The following is a 23,517-nucleotide window of genomic DNA, read 5'->3' as shown; positions in this document are numbered from 1 at the left end:
GCTTGCGTTGGATTTCCCCGAGAGGAAAGGATGATGCAGCAGAGTAGCGTAAGTATTTCCCTCAGTTTTTGAGAACCAAGGTATCAATCCAGTAGGAGGCCACGCTCAAGTCCCTCGTACCTGCACAAAACGATAGCTACTCGCAACCAATGCGATTAGGGGTTGTCAATCCCTTCACGGTCACTTACGAGAGTGAGATCTGATAGATATAATATGTTTGGTATTTTTGGTATAGAGATGCAAAGTGAAAAGTAAAAGGCAAAGTAAAAAAGCAAAGCAAGATTAAAGTGATGGAGATTGATATGATGAGAATAGACCCAGGGGCCATAGGTTTCACTAGTGGCTTGTCTCAAGAGCATAAGTATCCTACAGTGGGTGAACAAATTACTGTTGAGAAATTGACAAAATTGAGCATAGTTATGAGAATATCTAGGCATGATCATGTATATAGGCATCACGCCCGTGACAAGTAGACCGAAACGATTCTGCATCTACTACTATTACTCCACTCATCGACCGCTATCCAGCATGCATCTAGATTATTAGGTTAAAAATAGAGTAACGCTTTAAGCAAGATGACATGAAGTAGAGAGATAAATTCATGCAATATGAAATAAACGCCATCTAGTTATCCTCGGTGGCAACGATGCAATACGTGCCTTGCTGCCCCTTCTGTCACTGGGAAAGGACACCGCAAGATCGAACCCAAAGCTAAGCACTTCTCCCATGGCAAGAACTACCAATCTAGTTGGCCAAACCAAACGGATAATTCGAAGAGACTTGCAAAGATAACCAATCATGCATAAAAGAATTCAGAGAAGATTCAAATATTATTAATAGATAGACTTGATCGTAAACCCGCAATTCATCGGTCTCAACAAACACACTGCAAAAAGAAAAAGATTACATCGAATAGATCTCCACAAGAGAGGGGGAGAACTTTGTATTGAGATCCAAAAAGAGAGAAGAAGCCATCTAGCTACTAACTATGGACCCGAAGGTCTGAGGTAAAATACTCACACTTCATCGGAGAGGCTATGATAGTGTAGAAGCCCTCCGTGATGACGACCCTCTCCGGCGGAGCTCCGAAATAGGCCCCGAGATGGGATCTCGTGGATACAGAAAGTTGCGGCGGTGGAATTAGGTTTTTGGCTCCCCTTCTGTTCGTTTGGGGGTACATAGGTATATATAGGAAGAAGAAGTACGTCGGTGGAGCTTCGGTGGGCCCACGAGGGTGGGGGCGCGCCTGGGGGTATAGGGCGCGCCCCCTACCTCGTGCCCACCTCGAAGCTTCCTTGGCGTAGGGTCCAAGTCTCATGGGTCATATTCGGGAAGAAAATCACGTTCCAGAAAGGTTTATTCCGTTTGGACTCCGTTTGATATTCCGTTTCTCCGAAACACTAAAATAGGCAAAAAAACAACAATTCTGGGTTGGGCCTCCGGTTAATAGTTTAGTCCCAAAAATAATATAAAAGTGGAAAATAAAGCCCAATATAGTCCAAAACAGTAGATAATATAGCATGGAGCAATCAAAAATTATAGATACGTTGGAGACATATCAGTAGACTACACTAGGCAAGCCATAGTCAAGTATTCAATGAAGTGAAAGCACAAAGACTAATAGCAGCTAGGCAGTATGGATTAGGATGGAAGACAGTATGAAGCCAATCAGAACAAGCAGTCACACAGTGAAGACAAATAGATAATGCAAATAGGCAATGACTTCACAAGGACCAACTGTAAATAAGGAGATGGGAAGGATAGAACCAGTTGCTCGTAGAAGAGAATGATTTGTTGGACCAGTTCCAGTTGCTGTGACAACTGTACGTCTGGTTAGGGAGGTTGAGATTCAACTCAGAAGACCGCGTCTTCACCTTATTCCCCTTGAGCTAAGGACACCCAGTCCTCGCCCAATTAATCTGGTAAGTCTTCAAGGTAGACTTCCAAACCTTCATAGACTTCGTTCACCGGCGATCCATAATGACTCTTGGATGCTCAGAACACGACGCCTAACCGGCTAGAGGATTCATAGTCCTCAAGTGTAACAAGTCTTCAGATCACACAGATAGGAAGACTTCAGTGATGCCTAACACTCTTTGGCTCTGGGTGTTTAGGGCTTTGTCCTCGCAAGGATTTCTCTCTCAAAGGCTTCGAGGTGGGTTTCTCTCAAACGACAAAAGCCGTGCACTAACTCTGAGCAGCCAACCAATTTATGGTGTAGGGGGGCTATTTATAGCCACTAGGCAACCCGACCTGATTTGTCCGAAATGACCCTGGGTCACTAAGGAACTGACATGTGTTCCAACGGTCAGATTTCAAACACACGCGGCAACTTTACTTGGGCTACAAGTAAAGCTGACTCATCCAGGTCTGGATAAGATTTGCTCTCATAGTCTTCGCTCGAAGACATAGGATTTTGGTTAAGCATCACTTCAGTCACTCTGACTTTGTTCACTGGGACCCCACTTAACAGTACGGTGGTTCCTATGACTCAACAAACAAGAAAAGGAAACAACGAAACAGCTAAGTCTTCGCGCTCCATAGTCTTCACGCGATGTCTTCTCTTGTCATAGTCTTCAATGTGAATATCTTCACATACCACCTTTGTCTTCAATGTCTTCATACATTTTTAGGGGTTATCTCCGGTAGGAAAACTGAATCAATGAGGGACTACTACCTGTGTTATCCTGCAATTCTCACAAACACATTAGTTCCTCAACCAGGTTTGTCATCAATACTCCAAAACCAACTAGGGGTGGCACTAGATGCACTTACAATTACTAGTTTGCGATCGTTGCGTAGTTTCTCATCTTATTCTGTACTCGTAAGTTGGCCACCATACAATGCTTATTGCTGATGTAACCTCGCCACTTATCCATTTCATATCCATTAAGCTTTGCTAGTCTCGATACCCGTGGTAATGGGATTGCTGAGTCCTCGTGTCTCACAGATTACTACAACGACAATTGCAGGTACATGTAACGCGATGATCATGACATGAGAGTGATGTTTACTTGTTTTGGAGTTCTTCTTCTTCTTCTTTCATCAAGGGATAGGTTCCGGGTCGGGGAGCCTGGGATTAGCAGGGTGGATGTCGTTCTTCTTTTTTGTTTGATTTCATCCGTAGTCAGATCCTGCTCTTCTGTATGATGATTTCTATGTATTGATGAATTGTTGTATTCATGTTCTAGCTTGTGGCGAGTGTAAGCCTTTATCTTGTATTCTCATATGTTCAGTACATGGTATGTTGTAATGATATCCACATTGCTATGCGCTCGAAATGCGATTCTGCCCCAATCATGAATTCATCACGTGATTGAGATAGAATCGCATCTTGGGCGCTACAAGTTGGTATCAGATCCTTATGGACCTTAGGAGCCCCTGCTTGATCGAACCGCTGACGTTGTTGAGTCTAGAAGCAAAAAACTATTTTGAGTCTAGTTATATATCAGAGAGTAGGAATTCTTTTTACTCCTTATCCCCTTCGTCGCTCTGGTGAGGACTCGTGACATAGATGCTTTGACTTCACTCTCCTCCTTTTCACTCAAATTTTTTTAGGAACACGCAGGTATTTGGGAATCGGTCCGATATCATTGTGACGGGAATTCTGTCTTGGTGCCTCCTGACATTTAGGGGTTGTGGCAGTGTCCCGGGGAGTTGAGCTCCAAGGTGCTTTTGTCACAGTGCTTATCATTTCGTTTCGGAATACCAGAGGACGCCGACATCGAAAATGCTTCTATACTATTTGTGGTGAGAGTAGTTTGATGACACCCAGTACTGGGGAGAGCGATCAGATGTATTGCCACATCTAGTATATCGGATGTTTTTGAAGGTCTAAGGTACATAATTTCCGAGGTTTTCTTGGTTATGTGTTGACGGATGGATACAATTGGAGTGTAGGATTTGTTAGTTGTGTGAGATATTTGTGCCTCCCTGTATCCCCAACACCAGATTGCATAACCAGAAAGTTTCGGGAGTTCTTAGGTGGGAATTCAAGTAGTTGCCTAGGATATCCTTCCAACAAATGCATGAGGGGTTATGTATTTTTTTCAGCTTATTCCCCAAGCCAATCCTTTGTTTTGTTTTGAGTTGTGGTATTCAAGTTACTTCTATGTCAAGTGTTGACTCCATACCTTTCCTAAGCGGTGTTCTCATACTTCTATGTGAGTACTAATCCTTCTTGATCATCGAGGTTGTCATGTTAATTCTTTTCCAACTGGCGTCCTTCTCTTCAAGTGGATTCAATCATTTCAACATTCACAAGATCAATTCTCAGTTTTCTCAACAACATTCGTTTCATCCATCCCAAGTTGCCTTTATTTTCCCACCCTCCCACCCTTTTTCTTCATGGAGCCAGAATACTTAATCAAGTGTCCATTTATTGTGTGAAGTCTTTTCATTATTTTCCTTCAATATTCTTAACCGGTGATCTCTCGTGAAGATGTGCAACAGTTTCAAGTTCATCGTCCTTCTTTCTTGTTTCTTCTCTGGTGGATTCAATTCAAGCATTGATGTTGATCATATCCCTTTCCTTGTTTCAAATGTTTTTCCATGCCGGTGCACCCCCTAATCATTCACCTCTCACTATTCATTTGTTTCAGAGTGCTGAAGATATCTCAGAAGATTCGTATTTCAATTCTTAATCAGTTCAACCTATTTCGAGATTGTTATCTATTCAAGCCATTTAATTCAACTGGTGCAATCTCTCTTTTAAAATCGTTCAACGGTGTTTTATTTTGAGTGGGCCCTAACCCACAGGTCTTTTCCCAGGATCTTACCCGACTCTTCTAATTTTTTGGAGTTATTCCCAAATTCCTTTCAAGGTGTGACGTAAGAATGAAGTATCATCAGTCATATGTCTTTCTCCAAGATCTTTCAAATTCTTTTCATCGTTGGTTCAACCTTTCTATTCTTCATTCCGGAGTGCCTCAACAATTTAGGGTGGTGTTTCTCGTTGTCATTCTTGGATTTTGAATACCGAAGAAGAGTTCCTCTTAAATCCTTACCCGTTCTTCCAAAGATGCGTAGTTCAAGCTTGATGTTGTCCTCTCATAATTGTTTTCGATTGTAAGAATTCTTTTCAACCATCCGACGCATTTCAGGAGTTGCTTTCCTTTCACGATCATTTGAAGGCCATCATTTCTGAATATTACCCATTCTCAGCTTTTAGCTCTTGTTCTCCAATTCTTCTAGTGTTGCATTCAAGATTTCTCTCCCTTCTCATTCGGCTTCGTTATCCAATTATTCGAAATTGATGCCTCTTCATTCATCTCCAATTCTTCTGGTGCTTCGCTCAAGTATCCTCTAATCAGTTCATGATCTCTTCTTTCTCCCGTATCTGAATTCCCTTAAGGATCTTCATCCGTTCTTTTTAATTCTTACGGCGGTTCGTTCAAGATTTATTTTCCCTTGTGTTCGTATCAATTCATTTGTTCTTTTCAAAGTCCTACCGGCGGTTCGTTGAAGACTTTCCCAAGTTTGCGCTATATCTCTCCTTAATCTTTTTCAATGAGAATAAGTGGCATGCCAATCTATTGCTTGTCATCAATTTAAGTTGATGAAGGGTAAGCATGACATAATTCTTATTCTTATTTCATCAGGGTGATTTAATTCCTTCTTCCGGAGTTCGTTCATGATATCAATTTCTCAGTTCTAAGTTGTTCATCTTTTGTTCCCGGAGTTCCAAGATCTCTCGGTTATCTCGTCGCGAAGCTCCATATAAATCATTGCAAGGCTTCAATTCTGGTTCTCTTCAACCTCCAATTCTTCTCCATAATCATTTCTTTCCGGAGATCTTCCAAGAGGTTCTTCATGGTGGTTCATCAAGGATTTAATTCATTCTCGAAGTGTTGTTCAAGATTCTTGTTGGAGGAGCTCAAGCATTCTTCATCTTGCATTTTGAAGTGCAATTCTTTCTATCTTATCTTTCGAGGTGGTGTTATGTCATTCTTGACAATTTCTCTTCGCGTTCCATGATTCACAAGTTATCAAGAATGAGATATTTAAACCCATCATTTTCCCTTCGTTCATGAGACCTTTTCAACCCAACAATTTCTTTGTTGGAGTTATCTTGGGTTATATTTCACCTAAAGCCTTCCCTAAAGAATGTTGCTAATTGTGGTGCTTAACAATGATTCAAGTTTTCTCCTACATCTTGGCGAAAGAAGTGTTCATCTCCTCATTCATCTCAAAGCAAGCAATTGTTTCCGTTAGTGGCAGAATTTCACCTCAAGTTTTGAGATGTCTCCATAAGCCCACGAGGATCATATCCTTTCGTTGTTGATAATCCAACAACTCCGTTCCAGCATTTCTCGTAAGCATGCTCTTTCAAGTTCTTGGTGGTACACTATGTTGTTATTTTCTCCGTTCATTCCATTCCATTCTTTCATTTCTTCCGGAGGCATTGTGATGTTGCTCTCTTCGTTCCATCATCTCGTTTTGCCAAGATCATGTTTTTTCCTTGCTTATCCATTTAACCAGAGTGTGGTGTTCTCTTTTCAAGTTCTTTTCATCTTATCAAGTTTTCCTTCTCCTTTCTACCGGAGTGATTTCAAAGCCTAACTTCTCCCTCGAGCTCTTGGTTCTCGTCGTATTCCTTTTTCCTCTTGTCCAACGGACTGTTTGCAATCCTGTTCATCTCAATGGTATTCTTTCTTTCAATTTGTTCAACCTCGGCTCGTGGTTTCACTCGTTTGTCAAAGAAGCAACTTTGTTTTACCTATTCCACTTCTCTCCGGTGCCATCCTTAGATCTCGGGATGAGATCTCTTGTAAGTGGGGGAGTGTTGTGACGACCCGAGACCGACTCTCCAGATGCCTTCCATGTTTTGCGTGTCAACTGTGTTAATTATTTGTTTGTTGCATTCATCATCGCATCATCTGCATTGCATTGGCACTCTGTTGCCATCATTGTTTTCAAAACTTGCATCTGCTCGTAGTTGCCGCTTCTCGCTTCGTCTCCATTGACCTTTTGTCAGGCCCGCTTGTCTTTGTCGGCCTCTCTCAGCCCCCCTCGCGTGCACGTCCAAAACCTCTCCGTACCCGAACTGCATGGTCATGGCTAATGGGTCCGGATCATCCCCAAACATCCCCAAAGATATCTTTGTTTTCTTCATTGGACTCCCCCAACCTAATTATCTCAACCGTCTGATCTAAATTAGAGGGTCCTTTTAGCCCCTAGTCTAGCCACCCTACCTATTTAAAAAGTCAAACCCTAACCTATCCTGTCCAATCCACCAACACTCCTCGCCGCCGCCACTCCTCTTCCTCGGGATCCAACCCGCATCCACTCTCCCCGTCCCTCATTTTCAGCACCAGGCCAACCAGCACGCCCTTTGATCCACCTCGCTCTGACCATCCTTGATTTCCGCCACCGCTCCTACCCGCAGCAGCCACCTCCCGAGCTCCTCCGCTGCTTCTTCCCTAGGCGCCCGAAGCCTACCTCTCCTCCCCTCGATCCCCTTGGATCGTGAAGTTGTTTGAGGCCCCGAGCAGGAGCGCTGTCGCCGCCGGCAACGACCTCCAGCAGGCTTGGCCTCCTCACGCCATCCTTCCCCCCGTTCTTCTTCACTCTCTACTCTAACCTCTCTCTCTTCCCCGTGTTCCCTTGCAGGAGTACCACACCATGAACATCGTCCCATGCCATCGGACCTCGCCTAGTCCTCGCCCGGCGCTTGATCCATCCATCCCTGATGCCCACGCCTCCTTCCTGCTTGGATCCGGTAGTTCCGAGCCAAGACACCACCATTCCCCTGCTGCCTTCCTCCCTGCATCGTGCACCACTGTGCATGGCCTCGTCTTCTCCGAGTGGTGTACCGCCAGCAGCCAACATGGATGCCCGAGCCGCCATGTTTCCTCCCCGAGCTCCAAGTCCCCGCGCCGCTCACCCTGCCGCTGTGTTGCCGTCGGTCAGCAAGCCCCCCTCGTGGCCTCCCTGTTTCCTCCCCGATTTCTTTCCCTCTCTGAAACCTTCTCTGTCGATTGAACAGAGAACATGCGCCGCCTCCTACAGCTCCGCCCGCACGCCACCTTGCCGGAGAACGCCGTCACGCGCCTGGATCCGCTCGTCTCCGCCGCCTCCCCCAAGTTTCGTCGCTGTTGCGCCTTCGCCGTCCCACTTCATGCGCTGCTGTCGCCCGCAGTCCACCTCCAAGGTGCTAGAGTCGTCGCCTCGCCATGTCTTCAGGAGCGAGAGGCTGACGGTGTTGACCGCGACCACCTCCACGTGCCTGGGCCATCTCCCCTTCGCCCGTTGACCGTGGCCCAGCTCCCATCTCCACCGACCTGGGCCTGGGCCCATGGTAAGCACCAGATCCAGCACCCACTTTGTGCACAGTTGGGCCAGCTAGTTTCGGCCCGATGTGTTTTTTCCTGCTCTGGACGATTTTGTCTATCATTCCTGGAATTACCAGTTTTACACAAAAGTCCCTCTAGATCATGCATTTAATATATCACAAACCGTGCATCGGATTAAAATGTTTTATATATGTAAAATGCATAGAATTTCATCTAGTTTCACAATGTGCTGCTTTCATCCATGTTAAAAATGTTTAACTTGTTGTTTGCATTAATTTGTATAAATGACATGCTAAAATGATGTATTCCTTAACTTAATAACCGTAGCTCCAAATTAAATAAACTTTATATGTAAATGGGGTAGAAAAATTCATATATTAACATGGTGCACTTACTTTGCATGTTAAAAACAATAAAATATGGTTTAGGGAAGAACAATACCAAATTCAAAATATGGACATGAGGATTTTCCGGAATTGTTGCTTGTTGTTTCGGCCTCATTTAAACTTGCCTGGATAGGTAGTTTTATTATGCTTCACCCCTTGCCATGTTTAATAACATTTAATATTGTTGGGTAATTAAACGAGAGCAAACTAAATAATTCAAATGTGGTGTTTCATCAATATGTAACTCGTTACATATTGAGCTCCACTTAACTTGTAGTATTGTTTGTGCACTTTGCCATGCCATGCCTCATTAAATGGACATGCATCATACTTGATTGTGCATCATTCCATGTTTATGTGATGGTTGTTTACTATGTCATTTGCTTCTTTCCGGTTGTGCTTCTCCTTGATAGTTCTGGTTACATTGCGATTGTGAGGATCCATTCGACTATGTTGGTTCGTCTTCTTCATGGATTCGGTCTTCTTCCTAGCGGGATTTCAGGCAAGATGACCGTCACCTTGTGAAGGAAATATGCCCTAGAGGCAATAATACAGTTATTATTTATTTCCTTATTTCATAATAAATGTTTATTATTCATGCTAGAATTGTATTAACCGGAAACATAATACATGTGTGAATACATAGACAATCATAGTGTCACTAGTATGCCTCTACTTGACTAGCTCATTGATCAAAGATGGTTAAGTTTCCTAACCATTGACATGAGTTGTTATTTGATCAATGGGATCACATCATTAGGAGAATGATGTGATTGACTTGACCCATCCCGTTAGCTTAGCACTTGATTGTTTGTTTACTGCTATTGCTTTCTTCATGACTTATACACATTCTTATGACTGAGATTATGCAACTCCCAAATACCGGAGGAACACTTTGTGTGCTACCAAACGTCACAACGTAACTGGGTGATCATAAAGGTGCTCTACAGGTGTTTCCAATGGTACTTGTTGAGTTGGCATAGATCAAGATTAGGATTTGTCACTCTGATTGTCGGAGAGGTATGTCTGGGCCCTCTCGGTAATACACATCACTATAAGCCTTGCAAGCATGATAACTAATGAGTTAGTTACGGGATGATGTATTACGGAACGAGTAAAGAGACTTGCCAGTAACGAGATTGAACTAGGTATTGGATACCGACGATCGAATCTCGGGCAAGTAACATACCGATGACAAAGAGAACAACGTATAGTGTTGTGCGGTTTGACCGATAAAGATCTTCGTAGAATATGTAGGAACTAATATGAGCATCCAGGTTCCGCTATTGGTTATTGGCCGGAGACGTATCTCGGTCATGTCTACATAGTTATCGAACCCGTAGGGTCCGCACGCTTAAAGTTCTGTGACGATCGGTTTTATGAGTTTATATGTTTTGATGTACCGAAGGTAGTTTGGAGTCCCGGATGTGATCACGGACATAACAAGGAGTCTCGAAATGGTCGAGACATAAAGATTTATATATTGTAAGCCTATATTTGGATACTGGAAGTGTTCCGGGTGAAATCGGGATTTTACCGGAGTACCGGGGGTTACCGGACCCTCCCCCCGGGGGGGTTTAATGGGCCATGATGGGCCTTACTGGAAGAGAGGAGGGGCTGCCAGGGCAGGCCGCGTGCCCCCTCTCCCTCTTGTCCGAATTGGACAAGGAAGGGGGGCGGCGCCCCCCTTTCCTTCCTCTCTCCTTCCTCCTTCCCCCTTCTCCTATTCCAACTAGGAAAGGAGGGAGTCCTACTCCCAATGGGAGTAGGACTCCTCCTGGCGCACCTCCTCCTGGCCGGCCGCCTCTCCCCCCTTGCTCCTTTATATACGAGGGCAGGGGGGCACCTCTAGACACACAAGTTGATCATTGAGATCTCTCCAGCCGTGTGCGGTGCCCCCTCCACCATAATCCACCTCGGTCATACTGTAGCGGTGTTTAGGCGAAGCCCTACTGCGGTAGCTTCATCAACATCGTCATCACGTCGTCGTGCTGATGAAACTCTTCCCCAAGCTCTACTAGATCGTGAGTTCGCGGGACGTCACTGAGTTGAAGGTGTGCTGAACGCAGAGGTGTCGTACGTTCGGTGCTGAGGATCGGACGATCATGAAGACGTACGACTACATCAACCGTATTGTCATAGCGCTTCCGCTTAACGGTCTACGAGGGTACATGGACGACACTCTCCCCTCTCGTAGCTATGCATCACCATGATCTTGTGTGTGCGTAGGAATTTTTTTGAAATTACTACGTTCCCCAACACCTTCGATCTCACTACTATCTTTGCTATGCTAGTCGTCTCGATGCTATCGCTATGTCGCGCTACCTACCACTTGTTTATCAAGCCTCCCAAATTGCCATGATAGCATCTAACCTTTTCCACCATCCTAGCAAACCGTTGTTTGGCTATGTTACCTATTTGCTCAACCCCTCTTACAGCGTTGCTAGTTGCAGGTGCAGTTGCAGGTTGTTCCATGTTGGGACATGGATATCATGGGATATCACAATATCTCTTATTTATTTAATGCATCTATATACTTGGTGAAGGGTGGAAGGCCCGGCCTTTTGCCTGGTGTTTTGTTCCACTCTTGCCGCCTTAGTTTCTGTCATACCGGTGTTATGTTCCTTGATTTTGCGTCCCTAACACGGTGAGGGTTTATGGGCCCCTCTTGACAGTTCGCTTTGAATTAAACTCTTCCAGCAAAGCCCAACATTGATTTTACCATTTTCCTAATAACAACTAAAACTTGCATAGGGACATGCCGGCCCCCGAGGTCTCTTAATCAACCCACCCTCCCCCCCCCCGGGCCAGTGCTCCGCATGAGTGTTGGTCCACTTACCTAGCAGTCGGCGGTGCCACCTCAGGGCAACTCGAGGTATTTGGCTATCGTCCACTTAGCATAGACGGTGTTGTCCTAAGAACGAGATACGCACGGCTCCTATCAGGGTATCGACGCACCGGGTGGTCTTGCTGGTTTTGTTTTACCATTGTCAAGGGTCTCGAGATGGAGGATTGTCTCCGTGGATCGTATGCTTGTCGTGGGCTAAGTTGGGACACCCCTGCAGGGTTTAAACTTTCGAGAGCCGTGCTCGCGGTTATGTGACAGATGGGAATTTGTTAACATCCGGTTGTAGTGAACTTGAAGTAAACTCCATTGAAATACACCAATCGTGTGTGTAACCATGACTGTCTCTTTTCGACAAGGTTCGGGAAGAGAACACGGTTTGGGTTATGTTTGAACATAAGTAGTCCAGGATCACTTCTTGATCATTACTAGTTTGTGGTCGTTGCGTAGTTTCTCATCTTATTCTTGTACTCATAAGTTAGCCACCATACAATGCTTATTGCTGCTGCAACCTCACCACTTATCCATTTCATACCCATTAAGCTTTTCTAGTCTTGATACCCGTGGTAATGGGATTGATGAGTCCTCGTGCCTCACAGGTTACTACAACGACAGTTGCAGGTACAGGTAACACGATGATCATGACGTGAGAGCGATGTTTACTTATTTTGGAGTTCTTCTACTTCTTCTTCTTCGATCAAGGGATAGGTTCTGGGTCGGGGAGCCCGGGATTAGAAGGGTGGATGTCGTTCTTCTTTTCCGTTTGATTTCATCCGTAGTCAGATCTCGCTCTTCTGTATGATGATTGCTATGTATTGATGAACTGTTGTATTCATGTTGTAGCTTGTGGCGAGTGTAAGCCTTTATCTTGTATTCTCATATGTTCAGTACATGGTATGTTGTAATGATATCCACCTTGCCATGCGCTCGAAATGCGATTGTGCCCCAATCATGAATTCATCACGTGATTGAGATAGAATTGCATCTTGGGCGCTGACGTGGGTTTGTCACGGCAGATGTCCTCATGAAAGGACTTAGTTGTGGAGCTATCGCAACGGGTTAGCTTAAAGAGGTTAAACCGGACAAGGGGACATGAGGGGTTTTATACTAGTTCGGCCCCTTCGATGAAGGTAAAAGCCTACGTCTAGTTGTGATTGGTATTGCTAGGGTTTCGATGACCAGGGAGCGAATCCGCTTTGCCTGGCTCTCGAGTTGTTGTTTCTTGTCCTCAAACCGCGGCGGGTCGTCCCTTTATATACACGGGTTGACACCCGGCGGTTTACAGAGTCCCGAGGCCGGATCATAGAGGTGTTCGGCTCGCTCTCTATTCCTCTAACTTACAATACAAGTTTATATAATAAAAATCGGTTCACATCTACAGGCTTTAACCCACCTTTGGGCCTTGGGCCTTCGTAAAGCGCCAATATCTGCTCATCTTCATTGGCTTCAATCTTCATGGAGCTAACCCGGCCACGCCTAGCTGGTTTACCTCTAGTAACCATATCCCCAACATTAGGCCCCAGATTGATTTGAACCTGTTCATGTCAATCTCCAAGACTTAGAAAAAGTCTTGCTTTGGCACCTTTGTATAAATCTGGTAAATCGATGTGACGTCATCCTTTAAATCCGCAGTAAATCGTTATGACGTCATCTACCTGTTGAAGCCGAAGATACCCTTCATTAATGAATATTCAACCCTCGAGGCGTCATCCTTATTAACTATCCATTTCCAGCTCCTCGATTTACGCACCTGTCACTTATCGGCTCACCTTATAAATAGGACCATGGGCCCCTCTCTTTTCCCCCTCGTCTCCGTTTCCCTCTTCTTCCTCCTTGCGACATCTCTATCACTGAGCACCGCCGCTGCCACCGAGCTTTGCCACGATTCCTCCGCCGGCCGCTGCATCAACCTGGTTGTGCCAGAAAGCTATGGCGCTCCTTTGTTGCTTCATCCTCTGTAAGTCTTTCCCTTTCCCCCTTTGTAGATATTTTAAGGGTTCCTTCATTCTTCGCAGTTTATCAAAGTTCATCAAGGCTCCAGTGCGGCTCTATTCCTCCTTATCTATGGATTAAAAACTTCAAGCTTGATATATTGCCTGTAATATCTTACTTTCCGCTACCACAACAAACCCTTTGTATGTGAAAAACCGATCTGAAGCATTACGAACTGCTTTGGGTCCAACCCTTTTTAGGTCAAAATATTTTTGCTTTCCTGTCTTTCAGTAGATCCAAAATTTCCACGTCCTCTTGCGGAACTTGTTTCCCCTTACTTAGTCATTTTACCTAGGATCTGTATCCTCTTTACCACACAGGCGGTTTACCTTTGTAAAAACAATCTATCACATACCATTAGTCCCCTGGTAAACCGGAAAACCCTTTTACATCCGTTGTGATAGTCCGCTTTAACAAAATGTGTATACCCTTGTTCCGATATGACCTTGTCATTCATTATTGTATCAGCCTCCGGTTTACGCAATTTCACATAGTTGTATATCTTTATCCTATCGCATCTTGCGTACCACCATTAATGATTTTGAAAGTGCAACTATCCCTAGGTGGTTTTGGTAATTCATAACAACATATAGCTCATTGAGCTAATGCTATTCCAAGATGATTATTTCAGGAGAGCTCAATGATTGGCATGGCATGGATGTGAAAGTGGAACCCTCAAAATGCTAAGGACAAAGGATTGGCTCAAGCTCAAAAGCTCAAGACTCTTCATTTTATATTTTAGTGATCCAAGATCACATTGAGTCTTTAGGAAAAGCCAATACTATTAAGGAGGGATGAGGTGTTGCTTAATGAGCCTCTTGCTTCATGTGCTTAGTGATATGCTCCAAAACCCTCAACTACTTTCCCATATCCACATATGACCTAAACTCAAAGCCAAACTCGGTCCTACCGATTCTTCCTATCCGGCGCCACCGAGTTTCACTTGTCATTAGCCACTGCCAAACCCTAGCAATTCGGTTCTACCGATAAGGATCTTGGTCCCACCGAGATGGGGTTGCAAACTCTCTGTTTCCCTTTCGTAACTTTTAGGTCCCACCGAAAGAGTGAATCGGTCCCACCGAGATTGCAATGTAAACTCAGTGTTTCCCCTTTGTAACTTTTCGGTCTCACCGAGTTCCACTCGGTCTCACCGAAAGAGCAAATCGGTCCCACCGAGTTTGCCTGACCAACTCTCTGGTTAGCTAATTACCAAATTCGGTCTCACCGAGTTTGTGTAATCGGTCTCACCGAGATTACGTTATGCCCAAACCCTAACCAAATCGGTCCTACCGAGTTGCATGTCAGTCCCACCGAAATCACTAACGGTCACTAGGTTTACATTTTCGGTCCGACCGAGTTTATTGATTCGGTCCCACCGAGATTGGAAAACTGTGTAACGGTTGGATTTTGTGTGGAGGCTATATATACCCCTCCACCTCTTTCTCATTCAGAGAGAGCCATCAGAACACACACATCATTCCAACTCATATGTTCTGAGAGAGAACCACCTACTCATGTGTTGAGACCAAGACATTCCATTCCTACCATATGAATCTTGATCTCTAGCCTTCCCAAGTTGCTTTCCACTCAAATCTTCTTTCCACCAAATCCAAATCCTATGAGAGAGAGTTGAGTGTTGGGGAGACTATCATTTGAAGCACAAGAGCAAGGAGTTCATTACCTACACACCATTTGTTACTTCTTGGAGAGTGGTGTCTCCTAGATTGGCTAGGTGTCACTTGGGAGCCTCCGACAAGATTGTGGAGTTGAACCAAGGAGTTTGTAAGGGCAAGGAGATCGCCTACTTCCTGAAGATCTACCGCTAGTGAGGCAAGTCCTTCGTGGGCGATGGCCATGGTGGGATAGACAAGGTTGCTACTTCGTGGACCCTTTGTGGGTGGTTGCTTCTTCGTGGACCCTTCGTGGGTGGAGCCCTGTGTGGACTCGCGCAACCGTTACCCTTCGTGGGTTGAAGTCTCCATCAACGTGGATGTAGGATAGCACCACGTATCCGAACCACGGGAAAAACATCCGTGTCTCCAATAGCGTTTGAATTCTCCAAACCCTTCCCTTTACATTCTCGCAAGTTGCATGCTTTACTTTCTGCTGCCCATAAACTCTTTGCATGCTTGCTTGAATTGTGTGATGATTGCTTGACTTGTCCTAGAATAGCTAAAATCTGCCAAGAACTAAAATTGGGAAAAGGTTAAGTTTTTATTTGGTCAAGTAGTCTAATCACCCCCCTCTAGACATACTTTCGATCCTACAAGTGGTATCAGAGCTTTGGTCTCCATTTGCTTGATCTCCATAGCTTTTGGTGGTCATAGCCTTGGTTTCACAACCTAGGAGAGTATGGCGTCTAGCGAGGGAAATTATCACCGTAGAGGTCCTTACTTTGATGGTACTAATTTTGCTAGTTGGAAGCATAAAATGAAAATGCATATTCTTGGACATAACCCCGCTGTTTGGGCTATTGTGTGTGTTGGTTTGCAAGGTGACTTCTTTGATGGGAGAGAACCAAACCGTGAAGCTACCGCGGATGAGTTGAAGATGTTGCAATACAATGCTCAAGCTTGTGATATTCTCTTCAACGGATTGTGCCCCGAAGAATTCAACAAAATCAGTCGCCTTGAGAATGCAAAGGAAATTTGGGACACTTTGATTGATATGCACGAAGGTACCGACTCCGTCAAGGAATCCAAGTTGGATGTGCTTCAAAGCCAACTTGACAAGTTCAAGATGAAGGATGGTGAAGGTGTCGCTGAAATGTACTCTAGGCTTGCTCTCATCACAAATGAGATTGCCGGCTTAGGAAGTGAAGAGATGACCGATAAATTCATCATCAAGAAGATCCTAAGAGCCTTGGATGGAAAATATGATACCGTGTGCACATTGATCCAAATGATGCCCAATTACAAAGATCTCAAGCCAACGAAAGTGATTGGAAGAATTGTTGCTCATGAGATGTCACTTAAGGATAAAGAGGAACTTCACAACAAGTTAAGTGGTGCCTATAAAGCCTCATGTGAAGCCCCTACATCATCAAGTGAGAAACAAGACTTCAATGAAGAATTGAGCTTAATGGTGAAGAACTTCAACAAGTTCTACAAGAGTAGAAGCAAAGATAGAAGCTCCAAGTCAAGGTCCTACAATGACAAAAGATCTTCTAGTCGAGAGCGAAACTGTTACAATTGTGGAAGACCCGGACACTATTCCAATGAGTGTACGGCTCCCTACAAGAGAAGAGAAGATTCTCCAAAAAGAAGAAGCAAAGGATCACCACCAAGAGAGAGAAGGAGTAGATATGATCGTTATGAACGAAGATACTCACGGAGAAGCAAGGATTCAGAAAGGAAGGAAAAATCATCAAGGAGCTACACAAGACGAAGACATCAAGCTCATGTTGGTGAATGGGTATCCAGCTCCGACTCCGATAGCCACTCCGAGAGAAGTTATCACTCCGACTCCGAAGATACTCAAGATGAAGGTGTTGTCGGTCTAGCACTTGTGTCAACCAACTCCTATGACATATTTGACTCACCAAATGAAGGAATTGGAAGATGCTTCATGGCCAAAGGTCCTAAGGTAACACACCCCGAGTATGTTGATTTCAATAGTGATGAAGATGACTTGTTAGGTGATGATTTGCTTGGTGACAACTCTAGTGATGAATACTATGATGAAAGACCTATTAATCATGCTAATCAAGATAAAATGAATGACAATGATAAGGAGAAGATTGAGGCTCTAACTAAAGAACTAAAAACTCTTAAGTTAGCTCATGACACTATCTTCAAAGATCATCGAGAACTTTCAAGAGCTCATGAGAAACTACGCTTTGAAAAGCTCAATCTTGAGCAAGAGCATGAGTTCTTAAAGGCAATCAATGATGATCTCCGCAAGAAAAGTTCTTCTTACATTGCCAAGCGTTTACTCTTATCCACTTACTTGCCTCAAGTCAAGTCTAACAAGAAAGATTCTTCCTCTAGTAGTAACAATGATCATGCTAAATCCAATATTGTTGCTTCTAGTAGTTCTCTTGATTCCACTAATGATTCTCTTAGCCAAGTTACACTTGAGCAAGAAAATAACTTATTGAAGGGAATTATAGAGAAAGGAGTGTACAAAAGCCTTGCCGGGAGTAAGCAATTCGAGGAAATTGTGCGCAAGCAAGGAATGCACCGGAAGAATCAAGGTATTGGTTTTGAACGAAAGTTCAATGCCAATGGAGTTGAGTGGGAAGAAGATCAATACCCCAAGACAAAGTTTGTCCCTCAACAAGAGAAGTATACTTCTTTCAAGGGGACACAAGCTCAAGATGATCTTCCACCACAAGACTACGAGCTTCAAGAGGAAATTGATGCATTTGAAGAAGCTCCTAAGACCTTAGTCAAGTGGATTCCCAAGACTTCTTCAAGTTCCACTTCATCAAGTACGACTACAACTCCAAGGATTCCCATCAAGATGATGTGGATCCAAAAGAAGAAGAACTAGAGAGTTCTTGAGGGTGACTCCGCCAACATACTTCACTCTTATCATTTTGGCAAGAACAAGTGCAATCAACTTCCACATCTTGCACTAGTTCAAGGAGTCACAAACCCTCTTGTTGGTAAGACAAGGGACAAGGTAACCTAAAAGTTTTCATGGACATCATCTTTTGTGTGCATCACTCTATGTCTATGGATATCCTTGTTTGTTCCTTGTGGGACTAACCCATGTAGGTATTGAAAGTGCAATTCACTCAAATGGATAGCTCCAAGAGATCTACATCAACATTGAGCATCCACATCTTCGATATCTACATGAAGTCATCATCGACAAAACCCAAGGTTAGTTCATCCCTCTTAGGGGGGATATCACATCTAGGGGGAGCTTTACTCTAAGACTTGAGCTAAAGCAACTCTAAAGATGTGAACAAAACAATGCTTTATGTAAAAGTGGTAACCCCACTTGAGCTTAAACGATGAGTATGACCTACGATCAAGTGTTCTCACTTGACTCCTAAGTCAATATACTCATATATAGATGACCTAGTCATCGCAAATTGCTTGATAGATGCTAGAACTGGTTGTGCATGCTTTGCCACATATTTCATTTGCTATCTTATCGTGTGAGCATGCTGGTTGCATATTTTACTCATTCGAGGACATCCACTTGTTGTTTTGATTGTTTGGCTTTATCTTCTTTTGCCAAGTGGATGGACAAGAATGCCTAAGAACCTCCTCTAGCTATCTATGCTTTTCTCGTCTCAAACTCTATTCATGCTGCATCACAAAATTTGATCAAGTCAGATTCGAACCACTCTGTGTGAGGAGCGCTCGGAGTCCCCGATTCGTCATAGACTTAAACTTCCAAAACCTCTTTATGATTCTCGGTCTGACCGATACTCCACTTTCGGTCCTACCAAGATCATTAAGTTGATCTAGGTTTTCGACCTCGGTGCAACCGGTTTGAACCTTTCGGTCTCACCGAGTTTCAGTAACTACACGCAGTTATGAATCTCGGTGCCACCGAGTTGTTCAACTCGGTCACACCGACAGGGTCGGGCTATATATAGTCACGGGCAAAATTTGGAAATTTCTCCGAACCCCTTCGCCCGCGCGATAGCCTGCTCTGCCCTTGAGGTCTCCGGATCGTCTTCTCGCCGCCAGCAGCCTCCAGTCGCTGGTCTCCGTCGCTGTCAACGGGAATTCTGCCCCGCCGTTGCCGCTGTAGCAAGTCCCCGCCGAACTAGGGTATGGACTTGATCTCTGTGCTATTCCTCAATCTGATTCCTAGCACATTGTGATCGTATTGATTCTTGCCACGATTGAGAAACTCCTATCCAGTCAAAACGCTCATAGATTAGGTTTGATACGAAAATTCTAGGTTTAGGTTTCCGCCGAAACCATCTCGGACCCACCGAGTTGAAAGACTCGGTCCCACCGATTTGGCTTATGCCATTGCATAAGTGAGACTCGGTCTGACCGAGAATTACTTATCAGTGTGACCGATTTTTGAACTCAGTGAAACCCTAGCAGTCTCGGTGCCACCGAACTGTGACTCGGTCCTACCGAGTTCACTAGTTTAGGTTCCAAAACTGCTTCGGTATCACCGAGTTTGAAAATCGGTAGATCCGAGATGATTTCAGTGGGAAACTAAAACTAAGTTTTTGGATCATTCTTTTTGCAAAAATCTCTGCATTTTGTGATGCTCATCCACTCTATCTCCTCTATAATCTATTCACAGGGTCAGTAGTCAGTTTGCAACATGTCAGACCAGAGTGACAGCCAAAACTTGTCAGAGCAGCAAGTGCAGCTGAGTGAGGGCACTAGCCCCTCAAGTTCCTCAGATGATGGCAGCAGGAGCACACCCAGCAACCTGCCTAAAGCTGCCACGAGACAAAGGAAGAAGAAAACCTCAGATTCTGAAGATGAGGACTATGTGGCAGAGGAAGAGGCCACTTCCAAGAGAGTTGAGCCAGCTCAAGGCTCAAAGCCAGGCCTGAAAATCAAAAGGCCAGCAGGCAGGCAGCCCATGTCAAAGGCTAGAGCCTCAACTGAGAAGCCTGCTCCCATTGAGCCCGTTGCAGCTGAGGGCAAGAAAAGGGAAGAAAGAGTGAAGAAGACTGTGGCTAGAGTGCTTGGGAAGGCCTCCATCATGGTAGAAGAGGAGGAGGAAGAAGGGGGAGCTGCATCCAAGCCCAAGGAAGCACCTAAGGCTGCATCTAAGCCTAAGAGTGCACCAAAGAGAAACACAAGAAGCATCCCAGCTACTGAGAAGAACAAGGCCCCAGTGCCTGAGACTGTTGCAGAGGAAGAAGAAGAAAATGTCCTTCGAAAGCTCAAGCCCAAGATCCCAGACCACAACGATGCTCATCTTGTGGCTGAGGATATGAAGCTCAGGAGAGACTCAGGGCTCGGGAAATGGAGAGAAGCAGATCCATATGCTTCTAGGAGAAGGACTGCAGTGGACTACAGGTTTCATACCAAGGAGCAACAGGATTTCTATGAGACAGTGCTACTTGACAAGAAGCTAATTGTATGTGACATGAGATGGGTCGACTGGACCTATATCAAGGACAATGAAGAGTACTACCCAGGAGTTCAGGACAGCTTCAAGGCATGTGGAGTAGAGGACTTTGTTGGGCAGAAGCTCACAAAGTGGAACGAGGAACTCATCATGCAGTTCTACTCCACAGCTCACTTTTATCCAGATGGGAGGATTGCATGGATGTCTGAGGGTACGAGGTACCACTCTACTGTTGAGGAATGGGCGAAGCTGATCAATGCCCCAGAGGAGCAAGCAGATGACTTGGACATTTATGCCAAGAAAAAGATGGACCACAACTCCATGTCCAACATGTACAAGGAGATTCCGAATGAAGCACTTGACACGTTCAAGTTTGGCTCAGTGCATTATCTGCTATCAGGATTGCCTACGATCAACTGGATCCTAAGGCACACCCTTCTGCCCAAGTCTGGAGATCACAAGATGATCAGAGGTCACGCGATCAATTTGCTTCATGTCTTTGACGTGCCACAGAAATTCAAAGTCATGAGCCTCATAGTGGAAACAATCAAAAGGACTGCGACAGATCAGAAGAGGAGCTGTGGATATGCCCCTCAGATTCAGGAGCTCATCAACTCCAAGATGGGCACGGGCGTATATTTGTTGGATAAGGAACACCTGCCCATCCGTCCAGATTTTGAGAATAATGAAGTTGTTATGACTGAGAATGAACCATCATCTGTCCATGCACAAGCTCAGAAGGAGAAGGCGAAGAAGGAGAAAGCTGCCAGGATGCCTACTCAAGCGGAGGCATCTGATTACTTCCTGAAAACCAAACAAGAGCAGCTCAGTTACTTGATTGCGTCCACCCTGCGGATTGAGCAGAGTATAGCCACCCTGACTCAGAACCAGGCGAGCTTAGAGAGGATCATGGAACAGAGATTCTATGACTTGGACATCAAGGTGACAGAGATACAGACTGCCGTGGAGCAGCTCCAGGAGGACATGAATGAGAGGAGAGGCAGGACCACGACTCATGCTTTTGCGAGGGTGCCACGAGGTCCGAGGTCGTCTGCACTGCCAGTTGCTGACACTAGAGCTACAACGTCTGCACCAGCCACAGCCTCAATTCCACCAGCTCCAGCATCCACTTCAGCTTCCACTCCAACCACGTCTACCGAAGGCTTCATCCTTGGAGTGATCCGGACTCCACCACCACTTGAAGATCAAGCCTGAGCGTCGATCTAGTGCTATGCATTTTCTAGGAACTTTTTGGTAACTTGTTGCCAAAGAGGGAGAAGATGTATAGATCATAGGCTTCAAGAGAGAGAGTGTTGCTTTTCTCTCTTGCTTTATTTGGTGGTTTTTCGACTTTGTTTGCTTGTGTGTGAGATACTACGTCCTTATGCCTGTGAGACATCGATGATCATGTGTTTGATCATAAGTTACACTTAATGTTTGCTTAATGCTTGCTTAAATATCATCATTCTATCTATCGTTTGTGATCATTCACTATTCTTGGTGATGAGTGCATGTATTTCAATCTTATCATTTTTGAGCGCTCCACCAAGATGTATGTGACATGGAAGAGTAACCCATAATTGTAATTCTTTGTGCATTTGCATTCCAAAGCAAATTTTAAATATGCACAAATTTAGGGGGAGCTCTTACTTATCACATACTTCTCAAAGCGACGATATATTTCATGCTTATTATCATTTGTCGAAGCTTTGATCTATATGTTGTCATCAATTACCAAAAAGGGGGAGATTGAAAGTGCAACTATCCCTAGGTGGTTTTGGTAATTCATAACAACATATAGCTCATTGAGCTAATGCTATTCCAAGATGATTATTTCAGGAGAGCTCAATGATTGGCATGGCATGGATGTGAAAGTGGAACCCTCAAAATGCTAAGGACAAAGGATTGGCTCAAGCTCAAAAGCTCAAGACTCTTCATTTTATATTTTAGTGATCCAAGATCACATTGAGTCTTTAGGAAAAGCCAATACTATTAAGGAGGGATGAGGTGTTGCTTAATGAGCCTCTTGCTTCATGTGCTTAGTGATATGCTCCAAAACCCTCAACTACTTTCCCATATCCACATATGACCTAAACTCTAAGCCAAACTCGGTCCTACCGATTCTTCCTATCCGGCGCCACCGAGTTTCACTTGTCATTAGCCACTGCCAGACCCTAGCAATTCGGTTCTACCGATAAGGATCTCGGTCCCACCGAGATGGGGTTGCAAACTCTCTGTTTCCCTTTCGTAACTTTTCGGTCCCACCGAAAGAGCGAATCGGTCCCACCGAGATTGCAATGTAAACTCAGTGTTTCCCCTTTGTAACTTTTCGGTCTCACCGAGTTCCACTTGGTCTCACCGAAAGAGCAAATCGGTCCCACCGAGTTTGCCTCACCAACTCTCTGGTTAGCTAATTACCAAATTCGGTCTCACCGAGTTTGTGTAATCGGTCTCACCGAGATTACATTATGCCCAAACCCTAACCAAATCGGTCCTACCGAGTTGCATGTCAGTCCCACCGAAATCACTAATGGTCACTAGGTTTACATTTTCGGTCCGACCGAGTTTATTGATTCGGTCCCACCGAGATTGGAAAACTGTGTAACGGTTGGATTTTGTGTGGAGGCTATATATACCCCTCCACCTCTTTCTCATTCAGAGAGAGAGCCATCAGAACACACACATCATTCCAACTCATATGTTCTGAGAGAGAACCACCTACTCATGTGTTGAGACCAAGACATTCCATTCCTACCATATGAATCTTGATCTCTATCCTTCCCAAGTTGCTTTCCACTCAAATCTTCTTTCCACCAAATCCAAATCCTATGAGAGAGAGTTGAGTGTTGGGGAGACTATCATTTGAAGCACAAGAGCAAGGAGTTCATTACCTACACACCATTTGTTACTTCTTGGAGAGTGGTGTCTCCTAGATTGGCTAGGTGTCACTTGGGAGCCTCCGACAAGATTGTGGAGTTGAACCAAGGAG

At 44.6% G+C, this 23,517-nt stretch overlaps 1 protein-coding gene across 3 annotated transcripts; it reads left to right on the top strand.

Annotated features, from left to right (window-relative positions):
* The first annotated feature begins 7,215 nt into the window (after positions 1-7,215).
* On the top strand, positions 7,216-12,433 carry LOC125553736 (uncharacterized). Of its 3 annotated transcripts, none has more exons than XR_015601052.1 (4): positions 7,216-7,906; positions 7,988-8,299; positions 9,094-9,182; positions 12,125-12,433. XR_015601052.1 is itself a non-coding variant. In XM_048717462.2 (3 exons), exons 1-3 carry the CDS (start codon positions 7,624-7,626, stop codon positions 9,114-9,116), a joined length of 618 nt encoding a protein of 205 aa, XP_048573419.2. In that variant the 5' UTR covers positions 7,216-7,623; the 3' UTR covers positions 9,117-9,341. The 3 variants fall into 3 exon arrangements, 1 of the variants encoding a protein (XP_048573419.2); XR_015601053.1 differs by lacking the exon at positions 12,125-12,433 and having other exon boundaries at positions 7,216-7,527; positions 7,612-7,906; positions 9,094-9,341; XM_048717462.2 differs by lacking the exon at positions 12,125-12,433 and having other exon boundaries at positions 9,094-9,341.
* The last annotated feature ends 11,084 nt before the right edge of the window (positions 12,434-23,517 follow it).

The sequence above is a fragment of the Triticum urartu genome, chromosome 4A (assembly GCF_056163025.1).
Source record: "Triticum urartu cultivar PI428250 chromosome 4A, HENAU_Tu73, whole genome shotgun sequence".
Lineage (NCBI taxonomy): Eukaryota > Viridiplantae > Streptophyta > Magnoliopsida > Poales > Poaceae > Triticum > Triticum urartu.
The sequence above is the reverse complement of the archived record's forward strand: the minus strand, read 5'-3'. Positions and strand labels throughout refer to the sequence as shown.